At 52.0% G+C, this 18,368-nt stretch overlaps 1 protein-coding gene across 8 annotated transcripts in view; it reads right to left on the bottom strand.

Annotated features, from left to right (window-relative positions):
- Positions 1-18,368, bottom strand: part of SHROOM3 (shroom family member 3) — a 111,506-nt gene that overhangs the window by 8,743 nt on the left and 84,395 nt on the right. For 6 of the 8 annotated variants that reach the window (XM_059843538.1, XM_059843537.1, XM_059843543.1 and 3 more), the window contains 4 exons: positions 17,060-17,188; positions 9,566-9,697; positions 4,306-7,525; positions 2,153-2,229 (listed from right to left, as the gene is read on the bottom strand). In XM_059843538.1, the coding sequence (XP_059699521.1) occupies positions 2,153-2,229; positions 4,306-7,525; positions 9,566-9,697; positions 17,060-17,188 (3,558 nt within the window). The remainder of the gene's footprint in view (positions 1-2,152; positions 2,230-4,305; positions 7,526-9,565; positions 9,698-17,059; positions 17,189-18,368) is intronic. The other 2 variants (XM_059843544.1, XM_059843541.1) reach the window with 1 other exon arrangement.

Genomic DNA, 18,368 nt, shown 5'->3' on the forward strand with positions numbered 1-18,368 from the left:
TTGGAGTGAGGACTCTGCTGGGAATCTAGGGCCAAACCTATTTGCCTGTCTGGCTGTTCAGCTGGAAAACAAACTGAGCAGTAATAATGGCACTGGCAGATGCAAGAGAAGGTGGCCTGGAACCACGAGGCCATATCATAAACCAGTAAAACACAACAAAGCTCTGCTGCCAGTGAATTTTCTGTTCTTGAGATGCACTTTGAAATGATCCAGCCAATCTGTGATGCTGGAGACTTGGGCCCCAAATTTGTTCTCAGATGTACTGGTACTAATTAAGAAGAACTCTGTCAAAGACATGGGTCGTTCTGGCTTTATTCTGGTGTGACTGAGAATAGAATTTGGCAGCCTGTGCCTGGGGGTGGGGAAACTTCCCAGACAGGCTGCTCTCGGTATTGTCTGTGGTTCCTGGACAGTAGCAGTGTGTATTCTGTTCAGATGCTCAGTGTTTGTGGGGAACACCAGATGGTGAGTCTCTACTTCAGAGATCTCTCCCACTGTGGAAGCAACTGTGCCTTCTGAAACTGGTGGAGCAGTTCCCAATGCCGTGTGACACCTGGGGAGCAGAGGAACAGCACGTGTGGCTGGACCAAGTGATTGCTGACCAAGGTTTTCCTCACTTAACCATCTGACTGTTTTCCTCCTCCAGCAGGAGAGGTAGTAGGGATGGTCCCACCTCCTCTGCAGCACATGGGGCAGCTGAGCCCCAAGAAAACCTAGAAATGTAATTCCTGCTGCCTGCCTTGCCTCCCTGAAGGGCCCATGCTGGAAAATGCTTCTCCTATCCTCTTGTTTTATCATTTAGGAAGTCCAATTCCGAGCAAGAAGGGAAAGCAACCTCCCATATCCCAGGAGAAATGTGCTTGCAGAGCACACGGGATGCCCATGCTGCACAAACATCATAAAACTGTTAAAAACAAATAATCTTTGTGCAGTGAAGCATGAAAATGAGAAACCTGCATTTCGTGCCCCAGTAAACTTGTTTTCAGTCTGGATGTTCAATCCCATTACTTGGAAAATAGGTTGGGGAAAGGAAAAAAAAAAAAGGAAGGGACAAGCAGTGATTGAGCAGCAGGATGAAATGCCATCTTTAGGAGAGAAAGGGAGGCAGGAGGAACTGAAACAGCTGCATTGTTCTCTTAGGAAAAAACATGGAAAAAGTTATTCCAAATCAAAGTAAACAAGCATGTTTTAAATAATGCTACAAGGATGTGCCTGAAGGCAGACTGAGTCCCTTTAAAACAACATTTATGTCTTCTTAGGGGCAAAAATGGCCAGGAGTAAGATCAGCCAGAGCAGGAGCCTTCCCCTGCTTCCAGCTGTCACTCCCTGACCCAGAGCTGCACGAAGAAACCTTTGGACACGGCAGTGTTAACTCCCACTGTGACCACAGAGAGGGCTGGCATTTGCTGCAAGTTTGTGAGGAACAGAGCTCCTTTGTGAACAATGCTTTGAGTCCCTCTTGATGGCTTTTACTGTAATGGGAGTTAGCTGTTTGGGCACTCGGGGCTTAGGGCAAACATCTATTTATTATTTAAATGTAAATACAGCACGACCAACTTCAGTTCTCATTAACTTCAAAACAATCAGGGGCTAAGTGGAGACTTACATAAGTCCTAAGACATTGAGTTTCGTGCTTACTCTTTTCTATTTTTAAAAACATTTCTCTCTCCCCTGTTGCTGAGCAAAACATCCTGCCTGGATGAAGGGAAGCAGCCCAAAGGCCAGCTCCCAGTTGAGTATGATTAAGGAAATATCCTGGGTTTAGTCCCTTGCTTTTGGGGAGGCAGCATCCTGGGTGGATTAAAGCAGCCAGAGTGGGACATGGAGGTAGGTACTTTTTCCTTTAGGATCCTTCATTTAATGGTATCATCCAATGTGACTTTCAACAGCAGACCAAACACATTCTGAAGTTACAGAAGTGGGAATCTGCTGCACAAACATGCTCATGATGACATGAAGAGAACTCGATAGTAAATTAATGTCTGTGGTGAAAGAAAAAGCTTGTAGCAACTCCTAAGTCTGCTGGGCACAGCGCACCTGGAACAGTGTTTGTGCAGGTCTGAGCTCTATACAGCCCATGACAACTGCTGCTGGCAAGGGGATGGCCAGAGCTGGCCCTGCAGGGACACAGGGGACACGGACACACACCCACCTGGCTCCTGCGCTGAGCATGTAGCAGGGATCCCTCACCATGGGGCCGAACTCACTGCTCTCCCTTCTCAGCAGCTCCTGGGGTACCCACACAGCGTCAGCAGCCAGCAGCAAGCAAAACAAAATACCAAAACATGGATGAGAATGCCTTCCAAAGCCAGAGAGCAAGTCATTCCCCATGGCTATCCCCTCCTGCCTAGCTCCAAACGAATTCCTGCAGTGACAGTGCAACGTGATTTGTATGCAGCCTGAAAGGAACATTAAGCACTGTACACAAGGCCCTGAAAAACGAACAGTGAGTGAGGCAAGGAGGTCTGCTGCTAAACTGCAAATAAACATTTCCCACAAAAATATCTGAAAAGGCCAAATGAAATCTAATAAATAATTTAAAAAACCTCACTCTGTTGGTTTGGCTTTGCACCCATGTTTATAGCTGTGGGTTTGCACTGGAGATGGACTGAAACAAACCTAACAAAGTAATATACTTTCCTTTCAAACAGACCCTGTGGATTGGTGTAAATACTGGAATATATATACTAGAAGTCAAGGCTTTAAGAACAGGATTTTCACAAGTGCCTTGCTGCCTATGGGACTAATCCTCGTTCCACAGGTGGTTACAGCTAAATCCCTCTGGGAAACAGCCCTAAGGGCTATCCCCTCTTCAGTGCCTGAATTAAGACCCTGTGAGCAGGTGTGCAGAAACTCTGGTTTGGCTGTTGAGTGTATGAACAATTAAAAATGAACCAGGAGGGAAAATGAAGATGTCAAGAACTGCCCTGTACCTCCTGCCTGATAAGAGTTGGGCAAGGCAAAATGAATTGGGGCTGCTTGCAATCCAACGTGCCACTGCAAAGTACACTTGGGTGATTTTTCTCTCTCTGGATGTCTGGTTTTGTTGCTGCTCTGATCATCAAGTGTGACAAAATGGCACAGATGGGCCTGGTGCCTGGCTGGGGTGGAAAAATTCTGATGGTGGGATGAGACAGGGGTGGTTCTGGAAGTGCATTCCGGTCACTTGATATTCACAAGCTGCTTTTTTAATTCACTCTATTTAAAGATGTGGTGTGGGAGCTGAGGGCTGCTGAGGGAGGATGTGTAGAATGAAGCACACAATGAGTTTGGGAGGGTGGCTTCTTTCCCCCACCCTGGTTTGGTCCATTTGTGAGATGCTGCCCAGAGCCTCCTCTCATCACTTGACTCAGGACCATTTTGTTGCTCCTGGATAATCTTGCTCTGGGCCAGGAGTGAGTGCAGGAGTAGAAGGAGATGTCCTGGATCTCAGCTGCCCCGTAAGTATGTGAGCCTCTCCAAACACTCAGCCTATTTGGGGCTAGGAGCCTGTCCACACATTTTGGTTGTTTGCTGCCTCTCCCCGTGATGAATACAGCCTGGGATGGAAATAGGGATGGGGCAGCAAACCCAGCACTGCTGCAAATCCATGTGGCTCGACCAGCTGCAGTTTCCTAAATAGGTCTGAACAGACTTCAGCCAGCTGGAGAACTGGCCTGGGCAGTTGTTCTTCAAGAATTTAGCCTGGTTCTACTGTTTACCATCATCAGAGTCAGTCGAATTCCCCATTGGTGACATCAGTGTGATGTTCCCAACCACCAAGCAGGGGACATGGAAGGGCCAGGGTCCCTGTTCAGTCTTCTCTGTGATGTTCCCCTCCAGGCCTGGAGGCTAAACATAATGGTTATTTGGCAGTGCCTCTGCCCAGCACTTCCCAGCACTGTCAGGCACAGCGGGAGCCAAGGCAATTCCAAGCAGCCTCTAATCCTCTCTACTTTGCACCAGGAAAATGGGCTGAGGCAAATCACCATCTTAGTGGGACACTCCACTAGAAAAGTGCTCAGTGCTTCTCTGGTGCTGCTGGCAGGTAAGGACAGCACACCTCAGATGTCATGTTCAGAGCAGTATATGCACTGGAATCCCAGCATCCCTGACACCCCTGATATTGCCCAGCAGGGAGAGAGATGAACCCCACCAGTGATCTTCCAATTAAGGTGCACTAAACTGCCTCAGCACGTGTTGGATGTGTCTCTAATCACTGGAGTCCAGGCCATGACTGGACATCAGCCTGTTCTCTGACATTCCCCCCATTCCCTGGTTCTGAGATCCCCACTTGTGGGGGCACACGACCCTGTTCCCACGTACCTGGTGTTTCTTATCCGCCGTGGGAGACGACCTGGAGCGCATGTGCACAGGGACCGGCTGATTGTCGTACCTATCGAGCAAGTCTTCCACAGACACCGATTTCCCAGATTTCCTGGCGGTAGAGGGGGTTTCAAAGACCTGCTCCTGCTTCCTGTAGCGGGGCTGGCCCTGCGTGCCCAGCAGGTCTGTCTGCGTGCCTTTGGTGAGATCTGATCTGGGTCTGTGATCCCGGCACCTCTCTGGTTTGGGCCGGCCCGTGACCAGGCTGTCCTGGCGCCCCGGCACCTTCTCGTCTCCGCTCGTGTCCAAGCAGTCCATCAGCCCAGGGGGAAGGGTGGAAGACATCCGTCCCGTCCTTGATACCCGCTCCATGGACTCCCTGCGGCGGAAAAGGTTCTGGTCCTGGAGGGAATTCACACTGGAGGCGGAGGAAAGGCTCTGGCTGTCGGGGCCGCCCAGCTGCAGGTAGGAGCTGTGGGAGCGCTCCCTGAGCAGCCCGATGTCCTGCGAGGACGGCCGTCGCCCCGTTTTACGCTCGATGTAGTCGGCCAGGGCGTTCTGCTGGAGCTGCTTGAGCTCCGGCTTGGACAGGCTGGCTGTGGAGGAAGCTTTGCCGTCCCTCTCGAAGATCTTGCGCCGGTCGGCCACCGTGTTCTCCGGGAAGATGAAATGGATGCTTTTCTTCTGGAAGGAGAAAGGCGACGGCTCCCCGTCCGAGATGCCCACCTCGTTCATCTTCTCGGGCTCTGAGTAGGAGCGCTTCTTCTGCTCTGCCGTCAGCCGCTTCCGGCCCCCGATGCGCAGCACGTGCTGCGTCCTGCCGTAGTCCAGGCTGGAGAAGCCTCCTTCCGTGGGCGTGATGCTGTGCCTCTCCTTGGGGGTGTGCGGGGATGCCGCCGTGCTCCTCATGCCCACGTGGGCCGAGGCAGGCCTCTGGGGCACCCTCTTGGGCGTGTTCCCGAACGGGGGGCTGATCCGCCGGAAGGACGTGGCCCTCAGCACCCTGGACTGGGCATCTTTGATGCTGTTCCTGTAGGCCCTGTTAAACGACGCGTCCAGCTGCGATCCGTGCGCATCCTGGATGTTATCCCTCCAGAGGATCTCCTTCTCAGGCTCGCCTCCCAGCTGGAACGTGCTCCTACTCCGAGGAAGCTGAGCTGCCCTTATTTGCACCTCGTTTTCAGGACACAGGCTGTAGTACTCGCTGGGTCTCGCCTGCTTCACTGCAGCCACCATCTGCAGCTCGACGGGGCGCCAGTCAGCCTCTTCCAGCTTCCCGTTCCTGACGGACGGGCTGGAGCCCCTGCCTGGCTCACTGGGCAGCTTGCCTCTCATGTCCTCTGGGCTGTGCACAGAGCACCTCGTGCCAGCGGGCTGGCTCGTCCTGCTCGGCCCATAGTGCTGGCCAAAGCTGGGAACGCCAGCGCTCTGGGGCCGGGGAGCGCTCTGCTCCCGCTGCTCAAACTTGTTGACCTTCTCCAGCACCGAGCAGCGGGGCTTGCCTGCCTCTGGTTTGCTGTAGGGAAAGCTTTGGGTGCTGCTAGAGCTGAGCCGGCTCCTCCCGAAATCTGAGGGCTTTGGGAGCTGAGGAGAAGGGGGCTCTTTGCACTTTGGCTCAGCAGCGTGGAACAGAGGCACACTCGTGCCCTCCTCCTCCTGCCTCGTGAAGGCCTGGGGGTCCACATCGCTCCACTGTCTGTGCCCCTGCTCCCTGTGATCCTTCTCCTCTCTGCTGCTGCTGTTCAGGAAGGACAGTCTGGTGTTGGAATAACCCTCGCCTGGTTGTGTCTCCCTTAGGTCAGAGCTGCTTTGTCTCCTGGAGCTCTCTGGGATGTTCTGCAAGGAAGAGAAGCCATACTGCTTGGCTTTGCTGTGACCCCACGGGTGGGCAGCACCAGTGTCTCTCTCGCTTACCTGTGCGTTGCCATTTTTCTCCTCCTGGGATCCAGGTGTCCAGTCCTCTTTGGGCTGGTAATGGTTTTTCCTCTCACTAGCATCCCTCAGCTGGGGTTGTGGACCCTGGAAAACGGGCTTGGAGGTCTGTGTGGTACCCATGGTCTCTCGGTGGCTGTGTGCTGCCTTGTAAAGGGGTAGCAGCTCCTCCTTTCGCGAGACAGCCAGGCCGAGCTCCGGGCCTGCTGCGCTGGGAAGCTTCTGCTGGATGAGTCTGGCTTCGTGCTTTCTCTCAGTGGCAGGGGGCTGGTAGAAGATGGTCGACCTGTTGGTAGTGCTTTGGTTTCCATTCTCATCCAAGGCCAGGGTGCTGCCAGCCACGGCCTTGTCGTAGGAGGCCGGGAGGGCTGGGGAGTAGCCGCTTTCTTTGGCCAGAGCTGGGTAAAGCGTCCCGGTGCTGCCCGCGGAAGGCCGGGGCACCTGCGCGTAGTGCGGCTCCGGGGAGGGAACGGCGTAGACACCGGTGGGCAGCAGGGGCTGCCCTGGCTGGGCTGCCTGGGAAAAGCTCTGCTTGGCCTTCATGGTGGGGCTGCTCTCCGGGCTCTTCTCCACCACGGTGTGCAGGTGCCCTTCTCCGAAGGGCGGTTTCGGCAGCGGCCCCTGCGACAGGGAGCTGATGAGCGGTGCCCAGGCCCCTTTGGGCTGGCTCCGGCCGGGCTTGTTGGGCTCGAGGCCGGTGCCCGAGCCGGGCCTCTCGTGGTGCCTGATGGCCGCGTAGCTGTCGCTGCGAGCGGGAGGCAGGGGCGGCCCCTTGGACGGCTGGCTCTTGCAGTCCGAGGGGCCCTGCGCCGGCTGTGCCCAGGAGGAGGCGGCGTTGTGCCGGCCGAAGGTGTGGAGCCTGCCGTGGCCGCGGCCGTCGCCGCCGGGGAGCAGGGCCGGGGGCTTCACCTCGTACTCCTGGGAGATGCGCTGCTGGGCGTCGTAGACCGTCCGGACGTAGCGGATGTCCGCCTGCCGCATGCCCTCCGGCAGCCCCCGGCGGGACTGTGCGCTGTCCGGGGAGCACGAGTGCTCCTTGCCCGGCGGGGCCACGGGGTACTCGGGGATGCTGGAGTTGGTGGAGAAGGAGCTGTAGGCAGAGTCTCTCTTGCTGTGCAGGTGGGAGAGCTGGTCGATGCTGTTGGTGGATTTGGCCGGGGACAGGTGGCAAGGGTGGTAGGCAGGGGAGGAGTGGTCCAAGCTCTCCATGCTGCCCCGGGAGCTGTACTGATCCGGGCTCCTCCTCAGATAGCCATGCTCGAACGCCGAGAGATCGCTGGTGGAGGAGCTGGGGGACAGCGAGGGAAGAGTGAAAACCAGCAGAGGGGAGGCACAACGACTTATAAGTGAGCTCAGAAGCAAGATGTTTAGTTTTGAGATGAAAACCCATATTTGGGCCTTGCTCCATCCCCTGTCTGGAGTCATCCCAGTTCACAAAGAGGAACTGCTTGACATTGCAACACATGGCTCTTATTTACCACAGAAGGGTGGGAGGGAAATACAGACAGAGAGATGGTGCATCTCTGGAGCCAGGGAGGATCAACCCCACCCAGCAAACCCATCCAAAGCCCTTGGAAAGCTGAATGAGCACCGACGCCGCTGAGGAGGAGGAGGAGGAGAGGAGCACGAGGGGTGTTCTGGAGGGAATCTAATCTCTTTCTTTTTTTCCCATTTCATTTCTTTTTATGGAGATGAAGGCTATGCCCTGGCAGGATTCCTAGAAATTCAGCTGTCCCAAGGATAGTTTGTTTGCTGCGAGAAAACTAAGCTGACAAGAAGAGGAGAGATGTACGTGCCTGTGCCTGGAGGAAAGTGGGGTGCAACCATAGAAACAGTCTGAGAATTCCCAGGAAGTCTGCTCTGCCACCTCTTCTTGTAGCTTAGCAGGTGCAGGTACACCTTGCCACTTTCTCTGAGGTGTCCAAAGGGGATTCATGGCCACCAGAAAAGTGATCAAAAAAGAAGGATATTCAGAGAGCTTTCTATCCATGGGAAGGGAGCTCTTTGTGCCAGTCACAAGGGGATGTCACAAACTTCTGCAGAGTTCGCCCTGGCTAATCTCCCATTCCAGATTCAAGCAAATACACTGAGGACTGGAGAGGGTAGCCTGAGGATTTCACTTTTCTTCCTTCTCTTCCCAGCTTCCCTTCCTCAGGTATCACTTTCTCTAGTTCCCATGTGCTGTCCTGGCAGAGCCACAGGGAGACAGCTGGAAGGGACAGGCAAGGCACAGAGCTGGAAGCTGGCTCCAGATCACATCCCAGACAAGTGACAGACCCAGGGGAGAAGGCTGCTAAGGATGAGGAAAGGCAGAAGGAAGCCTGCTTACAGCAGCTCTGCAGAGAGATGCAGAGGAACACAGGCAGGAAGAGATATGGCAAGTCTCAGAACAAAGCTGGTTTGCTCATTTAAATGCACCACTCTATTTTGGATTCAAATAAGCATCTCCCTGGCAATGCCCAGCACAGCCCGAGCCAGCTGGCCACTAGATGTTCCCCGTGCTCCTTCTCAAGCACCCGGGAGACAGAGCCATGCTGCCAAAGGCTCTGCCAGGAACTGCCTGGGAAGCAAAGCCCCTTGGTGGGAAAGGAGTATGCTCCAGCATGAGCTGTGCTGAGGCCACAGACCAACACACTTTATTTTCTGCAACCATCTCCTCACTTTCTTTAATGCTCTTTTTTCTCTTTCCTCTCCTCTGCCAAGGATCAGTCTAGCCAGCAGAAGAAAGTGATGTTTCAATCCCAGAGGCTATAATGGAGAGTTTCAAACCCTTCTGCCTCTCCGGGGAAAATCTTTCAAGGGCGGAATTTAAACTTGTCCTTCCTCAAGCTGCCCTGCACGTTCAGCTGTGATAGAGCTGACTCCTGCAGAAAGCCACTGCCAAACCAGGAAATCCCTCCCTGAACTCCTCACCCTGGGAGCACTGTTGCTGATGCACTGTTGGCTGCTCTGTTACACTGACAGCCTCTGCCACCTACACCCTTTTTCCCTTTTTGTTCCATAGGCCACTTTAGACTTAGGATTTCTTTTCCTTTGCTGGGGAAACAACCACGCTGTGTTTTTATATGGGGGCATTCTCAGAAAGCTCTACCAGCATCCTGGCAGCAGGCTCCCATTTTTGTAGGAAGGGGGACTTGCTAGCTGCTAATCACCCCACAGAGCACTTACAGGAGGAAAATGAAGACACTTTATCTGGAAAACCAAAGAGGAACTGAAGCCTTCCTAACTCTAATCTGAACCCTGGCTGCATGTAAACCTGTCCAGCTGTATGGAGGCAACTGGCACACCTTTGCCCCCTCCCTTCCCTCCCCAGCTGTGCAGTACTTACCTGGAGTGGTAGGACTGATGCCAAGGGGTGCCAAGCGTACCCTGAGATATTTGCATCATGCTGGGATCGGGCTGGTTCTCCGCGAGTTTGCTTGAATGCCAGGAGTGAGGTCGGCCTGGAGTTTCACTCCGCCTAGGTGAAAGCAGAAGGGGTTTGCACATCAAGGCCAGCTCTCCCCAGGAAGATGGATCAGAACTTAACAGCACCATCTAAAACTGCTCGTGCTCATTTGTGCTTCACTGCCGTGTTTCTGTCCATTCCAAGCAAGGCCCACAGTACCCACGTGTGAAGGTCCCCACATTCCCACAACAATCCCTCTGGGATTCGCACAAGTGGGTCACTGAATGCCACGAGGGGGTGGGAAGCCTGCAAAGGGACTTTTGATCTCTCCTCGGGCTGCTAAAAATGCAGGATGAGACGTGACAACCAAGCGCCGGCAATGCGTGTCCCTCACATCCACCCCGGGCAGACAGCTGTCCCCAGGGAGTGTCCCCAGGCAGGGCACTGGCACGGCACAGCTGCCCTCTGGTGCCTTCAGTCACCAACCCAAGGCCTCTGTCTGTCAGCCCTGAGGGGAAAGAACCCCACTGACACCTTATTTAAAGCACAGAGTGGTGCAATGGAAAGTCAAAGCAGGGGATTAGGGATCGAGTCCCCTGAAGAGGCCACACAGACTCTCCTTTGCCCCAGCCTTTGGGCTTGTCCTTAATCCTCCTGCTGCTTTCCATGAGCCATGTCTCCCCTGCTCTAGCACTCATTTCCAGTTTCTCACCCTCTCCCTGGGAGAGCGAGGAGCAGCCCTGGACCTCTGTCCTACTGAAAGGTGACAGGACAATTCTGACTAAATAAATGCAAGAGGTGGATATGACACATCTTTAGTCTTTGTCTCACTGAAAAACCCACAGTACAGCATGTCCTGAACACATCAGTACATAGATTAAAATGCCTTTGGCACACAGACACTGAGAGAACTGCCTAAGACTGGGAAGAGGAGTGGTACAGGAAAGTACAAAAAGTTAAAAATGCTTTTCAGGTTCAGGTCCTTTCCTAGTACCAGTTAACATCAGCACCCACTGATGTTTGACAGCATGGAAAAGCACAGGCAGAGAGTGCATACAGATTTCAGAAGTGCTGGGTTTTTTCTCATTGTCTGCTGAAAGAAGGAAGAAAAAGGGACATGCTTTTCTCTTTAACTGTCTGTTGTAACAAGATTGTCTTAAGGGAAACTGGACTGGAGGTCTGCAAAGGACAAGCTGAACCCAACACCACTTTACCTTTACGTGTGTAGGTGTGTTTAAGACAGAGCTCTTCTGTTAAGCTCCTTGCCCAGCAAACAAGGAACCTGGGCACTGCCAGATGGGAAGTTGACAAAACTGTTTATTAAGAACAACCCACATTCTTACCTTTTCTGCTGCAGACATTTAAAGACTGTACTTTAGTGGAGTACAAGCCATCAGCACCAATTTTTTGCTTGGGAAAATGAGTGATCCTGTGCAAGGCATGCTATCGCTTGGTTTGATCAGTAGAAACAGTGAGGGAGCTGTACAGCCAATCATCTGAGCCACAGGTATTTTAACTCTTTTGTTTGATATCCTTATAAAAATCCAACTCGTGCACAGCTGTGAATTTCAGTCACAAGACACGTGGTACCAGCTGAGCAGCTCTGTGTGGGATAACCTCGTACTGTTTCCACATCTACCCTGTCTTGGAAATGGGGCACATCCTGATTGATCCCAGACAAACTGGCTGAGTGATAAAACCTGCAAATGCAGCAGCTAATGCCAGACTTGGGTGAACACAAATAAATCATTAGATCTTTAACTGGTGTTATGTCGGTGCAGCTAAGTTGCCTGCAACAAAACCAGGAGCAAGAGGTGACACTTTGGCACAGGAGGCTGTAGGACCTAAAACTGCAGAACTGTAATAATAACGATAACAAACCAACCTCATCATCTTTTACATATTCTGTACTGTACTTGTGAAGGTATCTGGACAACCTTACTAATGAAAAATTCTCCTCTTCAAATAACAGACTAAGTGATCCCTGTGTTGTAAATGCCAAGGCTGGAAAGAGACTCCTGGTTCCTCCTGGACACTTGCAGTGATCAGATAACCGGGGCATCCAGGTCAGGTTGGCATCATGACAAATGCCTGGGAGCGAAGATACCCGGGGAAGTCAGCAGGATGTGACACAACGCTGGCCTGTGCATGGCACCTGTAACCCAGGCTACAGACCAGCTACTGCCAGCTCACACTGGAGACTGGGAAACTGAAGGCAAAGGGACAGCTTTTCATCTCATCCAGCTGCTGCCATCTGGGTGCTCGCTGTTGCTATGCTGGCCCCAGTGTTTGCAGATGGAAACACACCCAGCCCAGCAGAGGCTCCTCAGTGGCAGCCTGGCACACTGGGAGCAGTCTGGGCTGCAGGGATCACATCCACATCTCCGAGGCCCTTCAGCAGGAACCGCTCTGCAGCTCGCTCTTATTAGCAGGAGCTGAGTGTGCTCTTCTCTGTAATCTCTGGAGATTATCTTTATATTGCATGCAAAACAGGAATGGAACTTTACAAAGACACTTTGGCACTAACTCTACAGATGAATCAGCATCCAAGGCTTTCTTCAGAGTGTAACTGAAAGGTTATCTTCTTCTCAAGGTCACAAACGAAAAACATCCAGGAAAGTGCAGTCAGTCTGATTGCTGTTCTTCACGTACTGTTCCTTGCCAGTTCTGGAGCACACACACAACCTGAGTGCTCTGCAAGTTCAAAAGTACCTCAAGCCCAGCATCCTTCAGGAGTGCAGTCCATCTTCAACCAGAGCAAACAAGCCAGCTTCTTCAAATTGCCATTTGCATTTTTTCCACATCCTTAGAAAGCTACTAAGTGAAAGCCAGGAGGGATGGTGTGGCTGATTAGCCAGCCACAACAGGGTCATCAGTGCCCCAATAAACTGATCTTTTTCTACTCCCACACAGCTCCTGGGGAGTTGTTTTCACCATTCTCATATCCATCAGAAACATCATCCAGGTGGCTGAAAAGAGAACTGTGAACAATGCTTCTTGTACCACTGACCTTGTAGTCATTTTTCTCTGTCCTCACAAGCTCCAAACCCCTCCTCAGCAGACACAAGGAATGCTGAAGATAGACTGCAAAACCTTTCAAGGAAAGCACAATCCACCTGCGGATCCAGGCAGGAGCAGTGGTCACCAGGACACGCCTCCATGACCTGAGGGGATGGATCTGACTAGCAGCTGGTGTTCCTGTGCCCAGGGAAGATGGGATGGGGCAGAGAAGAGAGAGGAGACTCTGCCATCACTCACAACCACAATCCCTGTGGCCGTGCTTCCCCCAGTGGCCCTGCAGCCAGGTGGCTGTGTGGGAGGTTGCTGGAGCTGGAAGGGATAGCCACGGCCTAGCCCATCACGTGGAGAGGTGGGAAGGGATGGGGGCCCTGCAGCACAGACCCTCCTCCTGCAGGAGAAATGAAAGATTTGGATGCAAGTGCAGAGCTGGTGCCTCCTGGATCTGATCCCAGGCACTGAGTCACAAGAGAGAAAGCCAAGAGGGCAGCTGCCCATCCTTATCACGTCATGCTCACAGCAGTCAAGATTTCAAGCTGGTGATAATTCTAACCTAACAAAACCCACGTGGCAAGGGCACTATATCCTGAGCCATATCCTGTGCATGCAGCAGCAGGATCTTTGTACATGGAGAGATCCTGATCCCAGCAATTCACCTGTACCCTCCTTCCAGGGTGAGTGTGCACCTGCACTGTCAGTAAGCAGAACAACCATCTGAATTCTCAGCGGGACAGACCTGTCTCCAAGAGTGACACATCTAAAGGAGCAGGAGCATGACAAGGAGATATTTTCCAGACATCCAAACGTGGCTGCAGCCTCTCTGCCCATCTATTAGGCAGGAGATGAAGGAAAAAGTAAAGCACTCAGAAGCCTATTAGGATTTCCACAGAGCGAGGCCACAATCTACTCAAAGCAACGTCGCTCTTAATTAAGGTTCAGTCATGGTTCTAAAAATAAGCAGAACAGACGAGGCCAATTAGAAAGGAGTCGGACCAGAATGGCGTCAGCTTGGTGTGTCTTTCACTCAATCTCTCTTTTTAGCCTCACAGAGCCCCTCTGGTAAATTCTAGGGCAGGAAGGATGTGGAGTGTGCTCCGTCCCTCTTCACAATTTTGACTAAAAGGAAGGAAGACTCATTAGAAAGACCTGAAGCCTATGAAATGTTATTTCACACCATGGATCTTGGCCAGTAGTGTCTCCTCATCTATAAGGGAAAGGGAGAATCATGCCCACACCCCCCACCCCTTAATGCTGATACAAAAACTTTCCCTAAGTAAAACACACATGAAAAACCCTTCACTTGAGAACAGCGGGGTGAAATGTGCCAATATTCTCAATATTCTCATACTGGGACACAACCTCTTTTACACAAAACGTTCATTTTGCAGCTCCTGTGCCTGTGTGGTGTTTCTAGCTGACACATCAGGCACCATTTGTTTTTTCCCTTTAATAAGCATCACTGGGGATGTCTGGGCTGCATCAGACCATGCCCTGAGTGCCATCTGGGAACTGGGAGACAGGTACCAATCTCCCTGAAATCTCTTTTGGATCCGGAAGAAGAGAATCAGAAGTTTCTGCTCAGAATTCCTAACATTACCATCACGAACTCTTTGGAAAAAAACTCCCCACCATACCACTGGGGAGAAAATCCCTGTGTGGAAGCAGAGATGACAACCACGTATGTGGATCTAGAGACAGATTTTTTTCTACTGGCTTTTCCTGAATGAAGTGTCCTCAGCCAGGCAGATGGAAGTGCTGGGATTGCTCAGAGGTGATGGCAGCTGTAAGCAACAGGCGCTCCTTCGTTGAACTTAGGAACAGTCAAACATTGTAATTAATGATTATTGGTCCTGCAAGTCACACCTCTGTGTTATCACATATCTCTGGGAACCCCCACGCTGTCTTATCCAAGAAAGAGGCATTTATCCAGTGTCCAGCAAAGGGAACAAAGAGTGAGGGGCTGGCAGCCGGGCCGCGCGCTGCGGCTCCATCTTCCCTTCACCCCGACACAGAGCTGACAGGCAATATTTAGATTGAGGACTTTTCCCTACGCAAAGAAAGGGTCCCACTGGCATTCCCTGACACTAACCAGACACAGGCTTCAACAGGATCAGAGGTGATGTACACAAACCTCACTCTTCCTGATTACTGGGTTCAAGGACTTGGTCCTACCAGTATCTTCTGACAGCTTTCTATTTTAAAGAGAGCATTATCAAGCAAAAGAGTTTGATTTACATTTCAAAACGAGGAGTATTTCATCGCTATTTCGAGATGTGCTTGCCACCAAGATAGTCCATCTCTGCTGCTCCCACTGGACTGCAGCTTGGACATGGAGAAGCCAGGAGAGCCTTCAGCCTGGTACCTAGACCATGCATACAATGAGGAGCAGGGGAGCACTGGGTTTAAAGACTCTCTGCCACTTTCTTCTTTCTGGAATTTTTCTGTTTCCTTTGCTGGAAAAAGAGGAAGAAAAACAGACATGGAAAAGAAGCAGCTGACTGACTTACAGTCTTTGAGGAGGATCCTATTATTCCCTGTCTTCTCCAGGGATTCACATCATCTCTCCCAGAGCAAGGGTGGAAAATCCTAGCAGCCAGAGCCTGCAGCGGCTTCCCTGCCCACAGCTCTTCAGAGCTGCACTGATTTATCCAGACTGACGAACCGGCCCCAAGGGCTCAATTCAATTAATTTTTTCTCATTCTTCTCCAGTCAGTAAATTAGTTAAAAAGACAGAAACCCAAGCATAGCTTAGATTCTTTCACGACCCGATATCGAACACACAGCAACTTGCAACAGGAGAGACTTGGAAACAATGGAAGGAATGTGTTTTCAGTGCTTAGGAGGAACTGGGTGGCTGGCAGCAGGGACGCTGCCCCGTGAGCCCGATTATCCAAACGGAACGTGGACAATGAGGCTCGGCAGGTAACCAAGGGGATCTGCAGGGCAAGGCTCCAGGCAGCAGCTGGGCTCTCCCCTGAGCTACAGGGCTACAAATCACAGGCAATGCTCGTGGGCTCCACATCCAAGTGTGAGCTCCACATCCAAGTGCTTGTGGAGGAGCCATAAACGGGACAGAAGCAGCAGGGCCTTCAGGAGGATGTGTGGAGGTACTTGCATACAGCTGGGGGGTAACAGGGTGAGTCAAATGTGCCAGGGAACTGCACCCGCTGCCTGGGCCAAAGCAAAGGCTGCTGAGTCTGAAACACTCTCCCACTGGCACATTCTTGTACATTAGAGCAGCTTCCTGTCTGTAACTAAAGCTCCAGCCCAAGTCAAACTGACATGTGCAGACACTGCAGACACAGCTTCCAGTGCCGCCGGAAAAGTAAAGCTCAACATTGGGCTCTGCACCCAAATTTATCCAAGTGAAACACTAAACTGTGGAGCTTCTGTCAAGATCTGCTACTAAACTGTTGGGCAAGAGGGATTTACAGAGGGCATATGGTGAATGACTCATTGTTACAGGGAGGTGGTGGATGTAGGGGAGCTCCTTTCCCAAATTCCCCGTGGGTGACATACCTGGGGAAATGCAGAGTCCCACTCCTCACTCAGAGATCAACTTCTCCTCAACAAAATCAGCCTGAGGACATATTTCAGCCTCTGAAATGTGCTCTATCCAAGGCTGGGCAGGGTCAGCATCCATGACTGCCTGCACTGGCCAGAAGCTGAAGCATCTCCACTAAGGTCAGGGAGGTTGCTCCAGAGGTGCATCCTTGCTGATAAGATCAGAATGTGGAATTCCCTTCTCAGCTGCTCACTCACAGGCACTGGGCCACGTTTCCACCAGCTCCAGGAAATCAGCTTCCTGACTTCAAATAAGCCAAGGTCTGACCCAAATGCAATGTTGCAAATAAAAGCCACTGCTTCCACTTCACAGTACAAATCTCAGAAGACCGAGACACAAAAATCTATGAGGTCACCCAGATTACAGCTGACTGATGTAAGAGGCTCTTCTGATGCCAGCAAAAGCCCTGCCTGAGTAAATACTGTAGGACTTGGTCCTGAACTGCATGGCCAAAGGAGGGGAGTCAGGCTCAGCCACAACAGCAGCCAATCCAGAGCAGTTTGGGAAAGTGATTCCTGAAGACACTTAATCGTTCTAAGATGCAGACAGGTAGTCAGAAGTCACAAATGCCAAACTCCCACTAAACTGCCCAGACTCTGAAGAAGCCAGGTAATTTTGGAATGCCAGGCACCTGCAGCTGGGCAGTCAGAGAAGACCTACACCACTTGTGTGGAGATATTTGGGTTCAGCATTTCTGACGACCTTTACCAGCACTAACAAAACCTTCTGAAGAGAAATTTCAGCACTCCTTCCCTGTGAGAGCCCCTCAGGCACACTGGCAGCCAAAGCAGTAACTGTTTTCCACCCTGTCTTTGCAGGGGCTTCAGGGACACACACAAACACATTCTCACCTGCTCTTCAGCCGTAACTTGACTCCTGCTGCCCACGTGGCTTTGCCGGGCTGGAAGTCAGTGGTCACGCAGTCCTGGTTGAGCGGGCTGGGAGACAGCTCTGTGCATCCCTGTGCTGCATGGGTGTCCCTGCCAAAGGAGAGCAAGGACAGGTAAACACCAGCACGCAAAACCTCAGCCCTTTTAGCCAACAGGATTTTAGGAAAGAGGGCAATGCGCAGACCCAGAGGGCGAGGCAGGGCCATCAGGTCATGTGGATCCTTGTTTTTCTCTACTCTGGGCAGTGCTTGGCTCTGCGAGTGTCCCTCAGGTGTGTTTTGGAGGAGCTGCCCAATCCCAAGGCACACAGGAGTGAGATTAGCTCAGCACTCACGGCACAGAACTCATTATCCTGCAGCTGCCTTTGGGGACACTAAATCCCCAGGTGTGGAGTTCACGGGTTCCACTGTAGGATTTGCTTTTTCCACATGTAACCACCTTATGAGAGCTCAGGGAATGCTCTGAACACACAAGAGAAAAGCCAAGAGAAAGCTCCACACAGTGAGAGGGAGGAAGACAAACCTGTCCTACCCCTCTACTGATATTTCCACCAATTCAGCAAACATATATTTACCCCGTTTCAACTCACAAAAACACAAGTAACCATTGCTTCATCTCCTTCTTTCCCCCTAGAATGCCCCACCATTCCCACTCGCTCCCATTTTAAGCCCTGCAGAAGAGATTTAAAATTTCGCTCAAGGAACCCCCACGCTGAATAAAAGCGGGGCTGAAAGGCCCCCTGCTCCTCTCTCTGCCCGCGGCAGGCCTGGCCCGGGATAAGCTGCAATTGCCTCTCGTTGTGTGCTGAGCCCACATGCCGGCATCGGGGGCTTTGGATAGCTGAGATGGCTCGGATGCCATTCCGGTGAGAGACCGGCCGTCTTTGTGTCCGGCCGGGTCCTCCCCCGCGCTCCCTGCCCGCGCCCCCACGTGCCAGGCAGGAATGTTAAGCCTCCCATTGCGGATGAGATACAGCAGGGAAGCGCAGCAGCACTTTCACCTACATTAGGGAAAGCGACTGCTTCGGAACAGCCTTTTTTTGCTCACCCTGCTTATCTTCATCCAATTTTTACCCCAAACCCTGCCTTGGCTGCCTTTTCTTTCCATGTGCCAAATCCGTCCTGCTTTGTCTCTGCCACTCCTCGCCTCTGAGATGATGTCAAGTCTCTGATCAAGCCTGAAGTTTCCCTTCCCTGCTCCCAATCCAGCCTCACTGCACACCAGGAGCACAGTCTCCCTTCCTGCAGTCCTGCAAGTGCCAATGTCCTTA

Source organism: Haemorhous mexicanus, chromosome 4 (genome assembly GCF_027477595.1).
Source record: "Haemorhous mexicanus isolate bHaeMex1 chromosome 4, bHaeMex1.pri, whole genome shotgun sequence".
In the NCBI taxonomy this organism is placed as follows: domain Eukaryota; kingdom Metazoa; phylum Chordata; class Aves; order Passeriformes; family Fringillidae; genus Haemorhous; species Haemorhous mexicanus.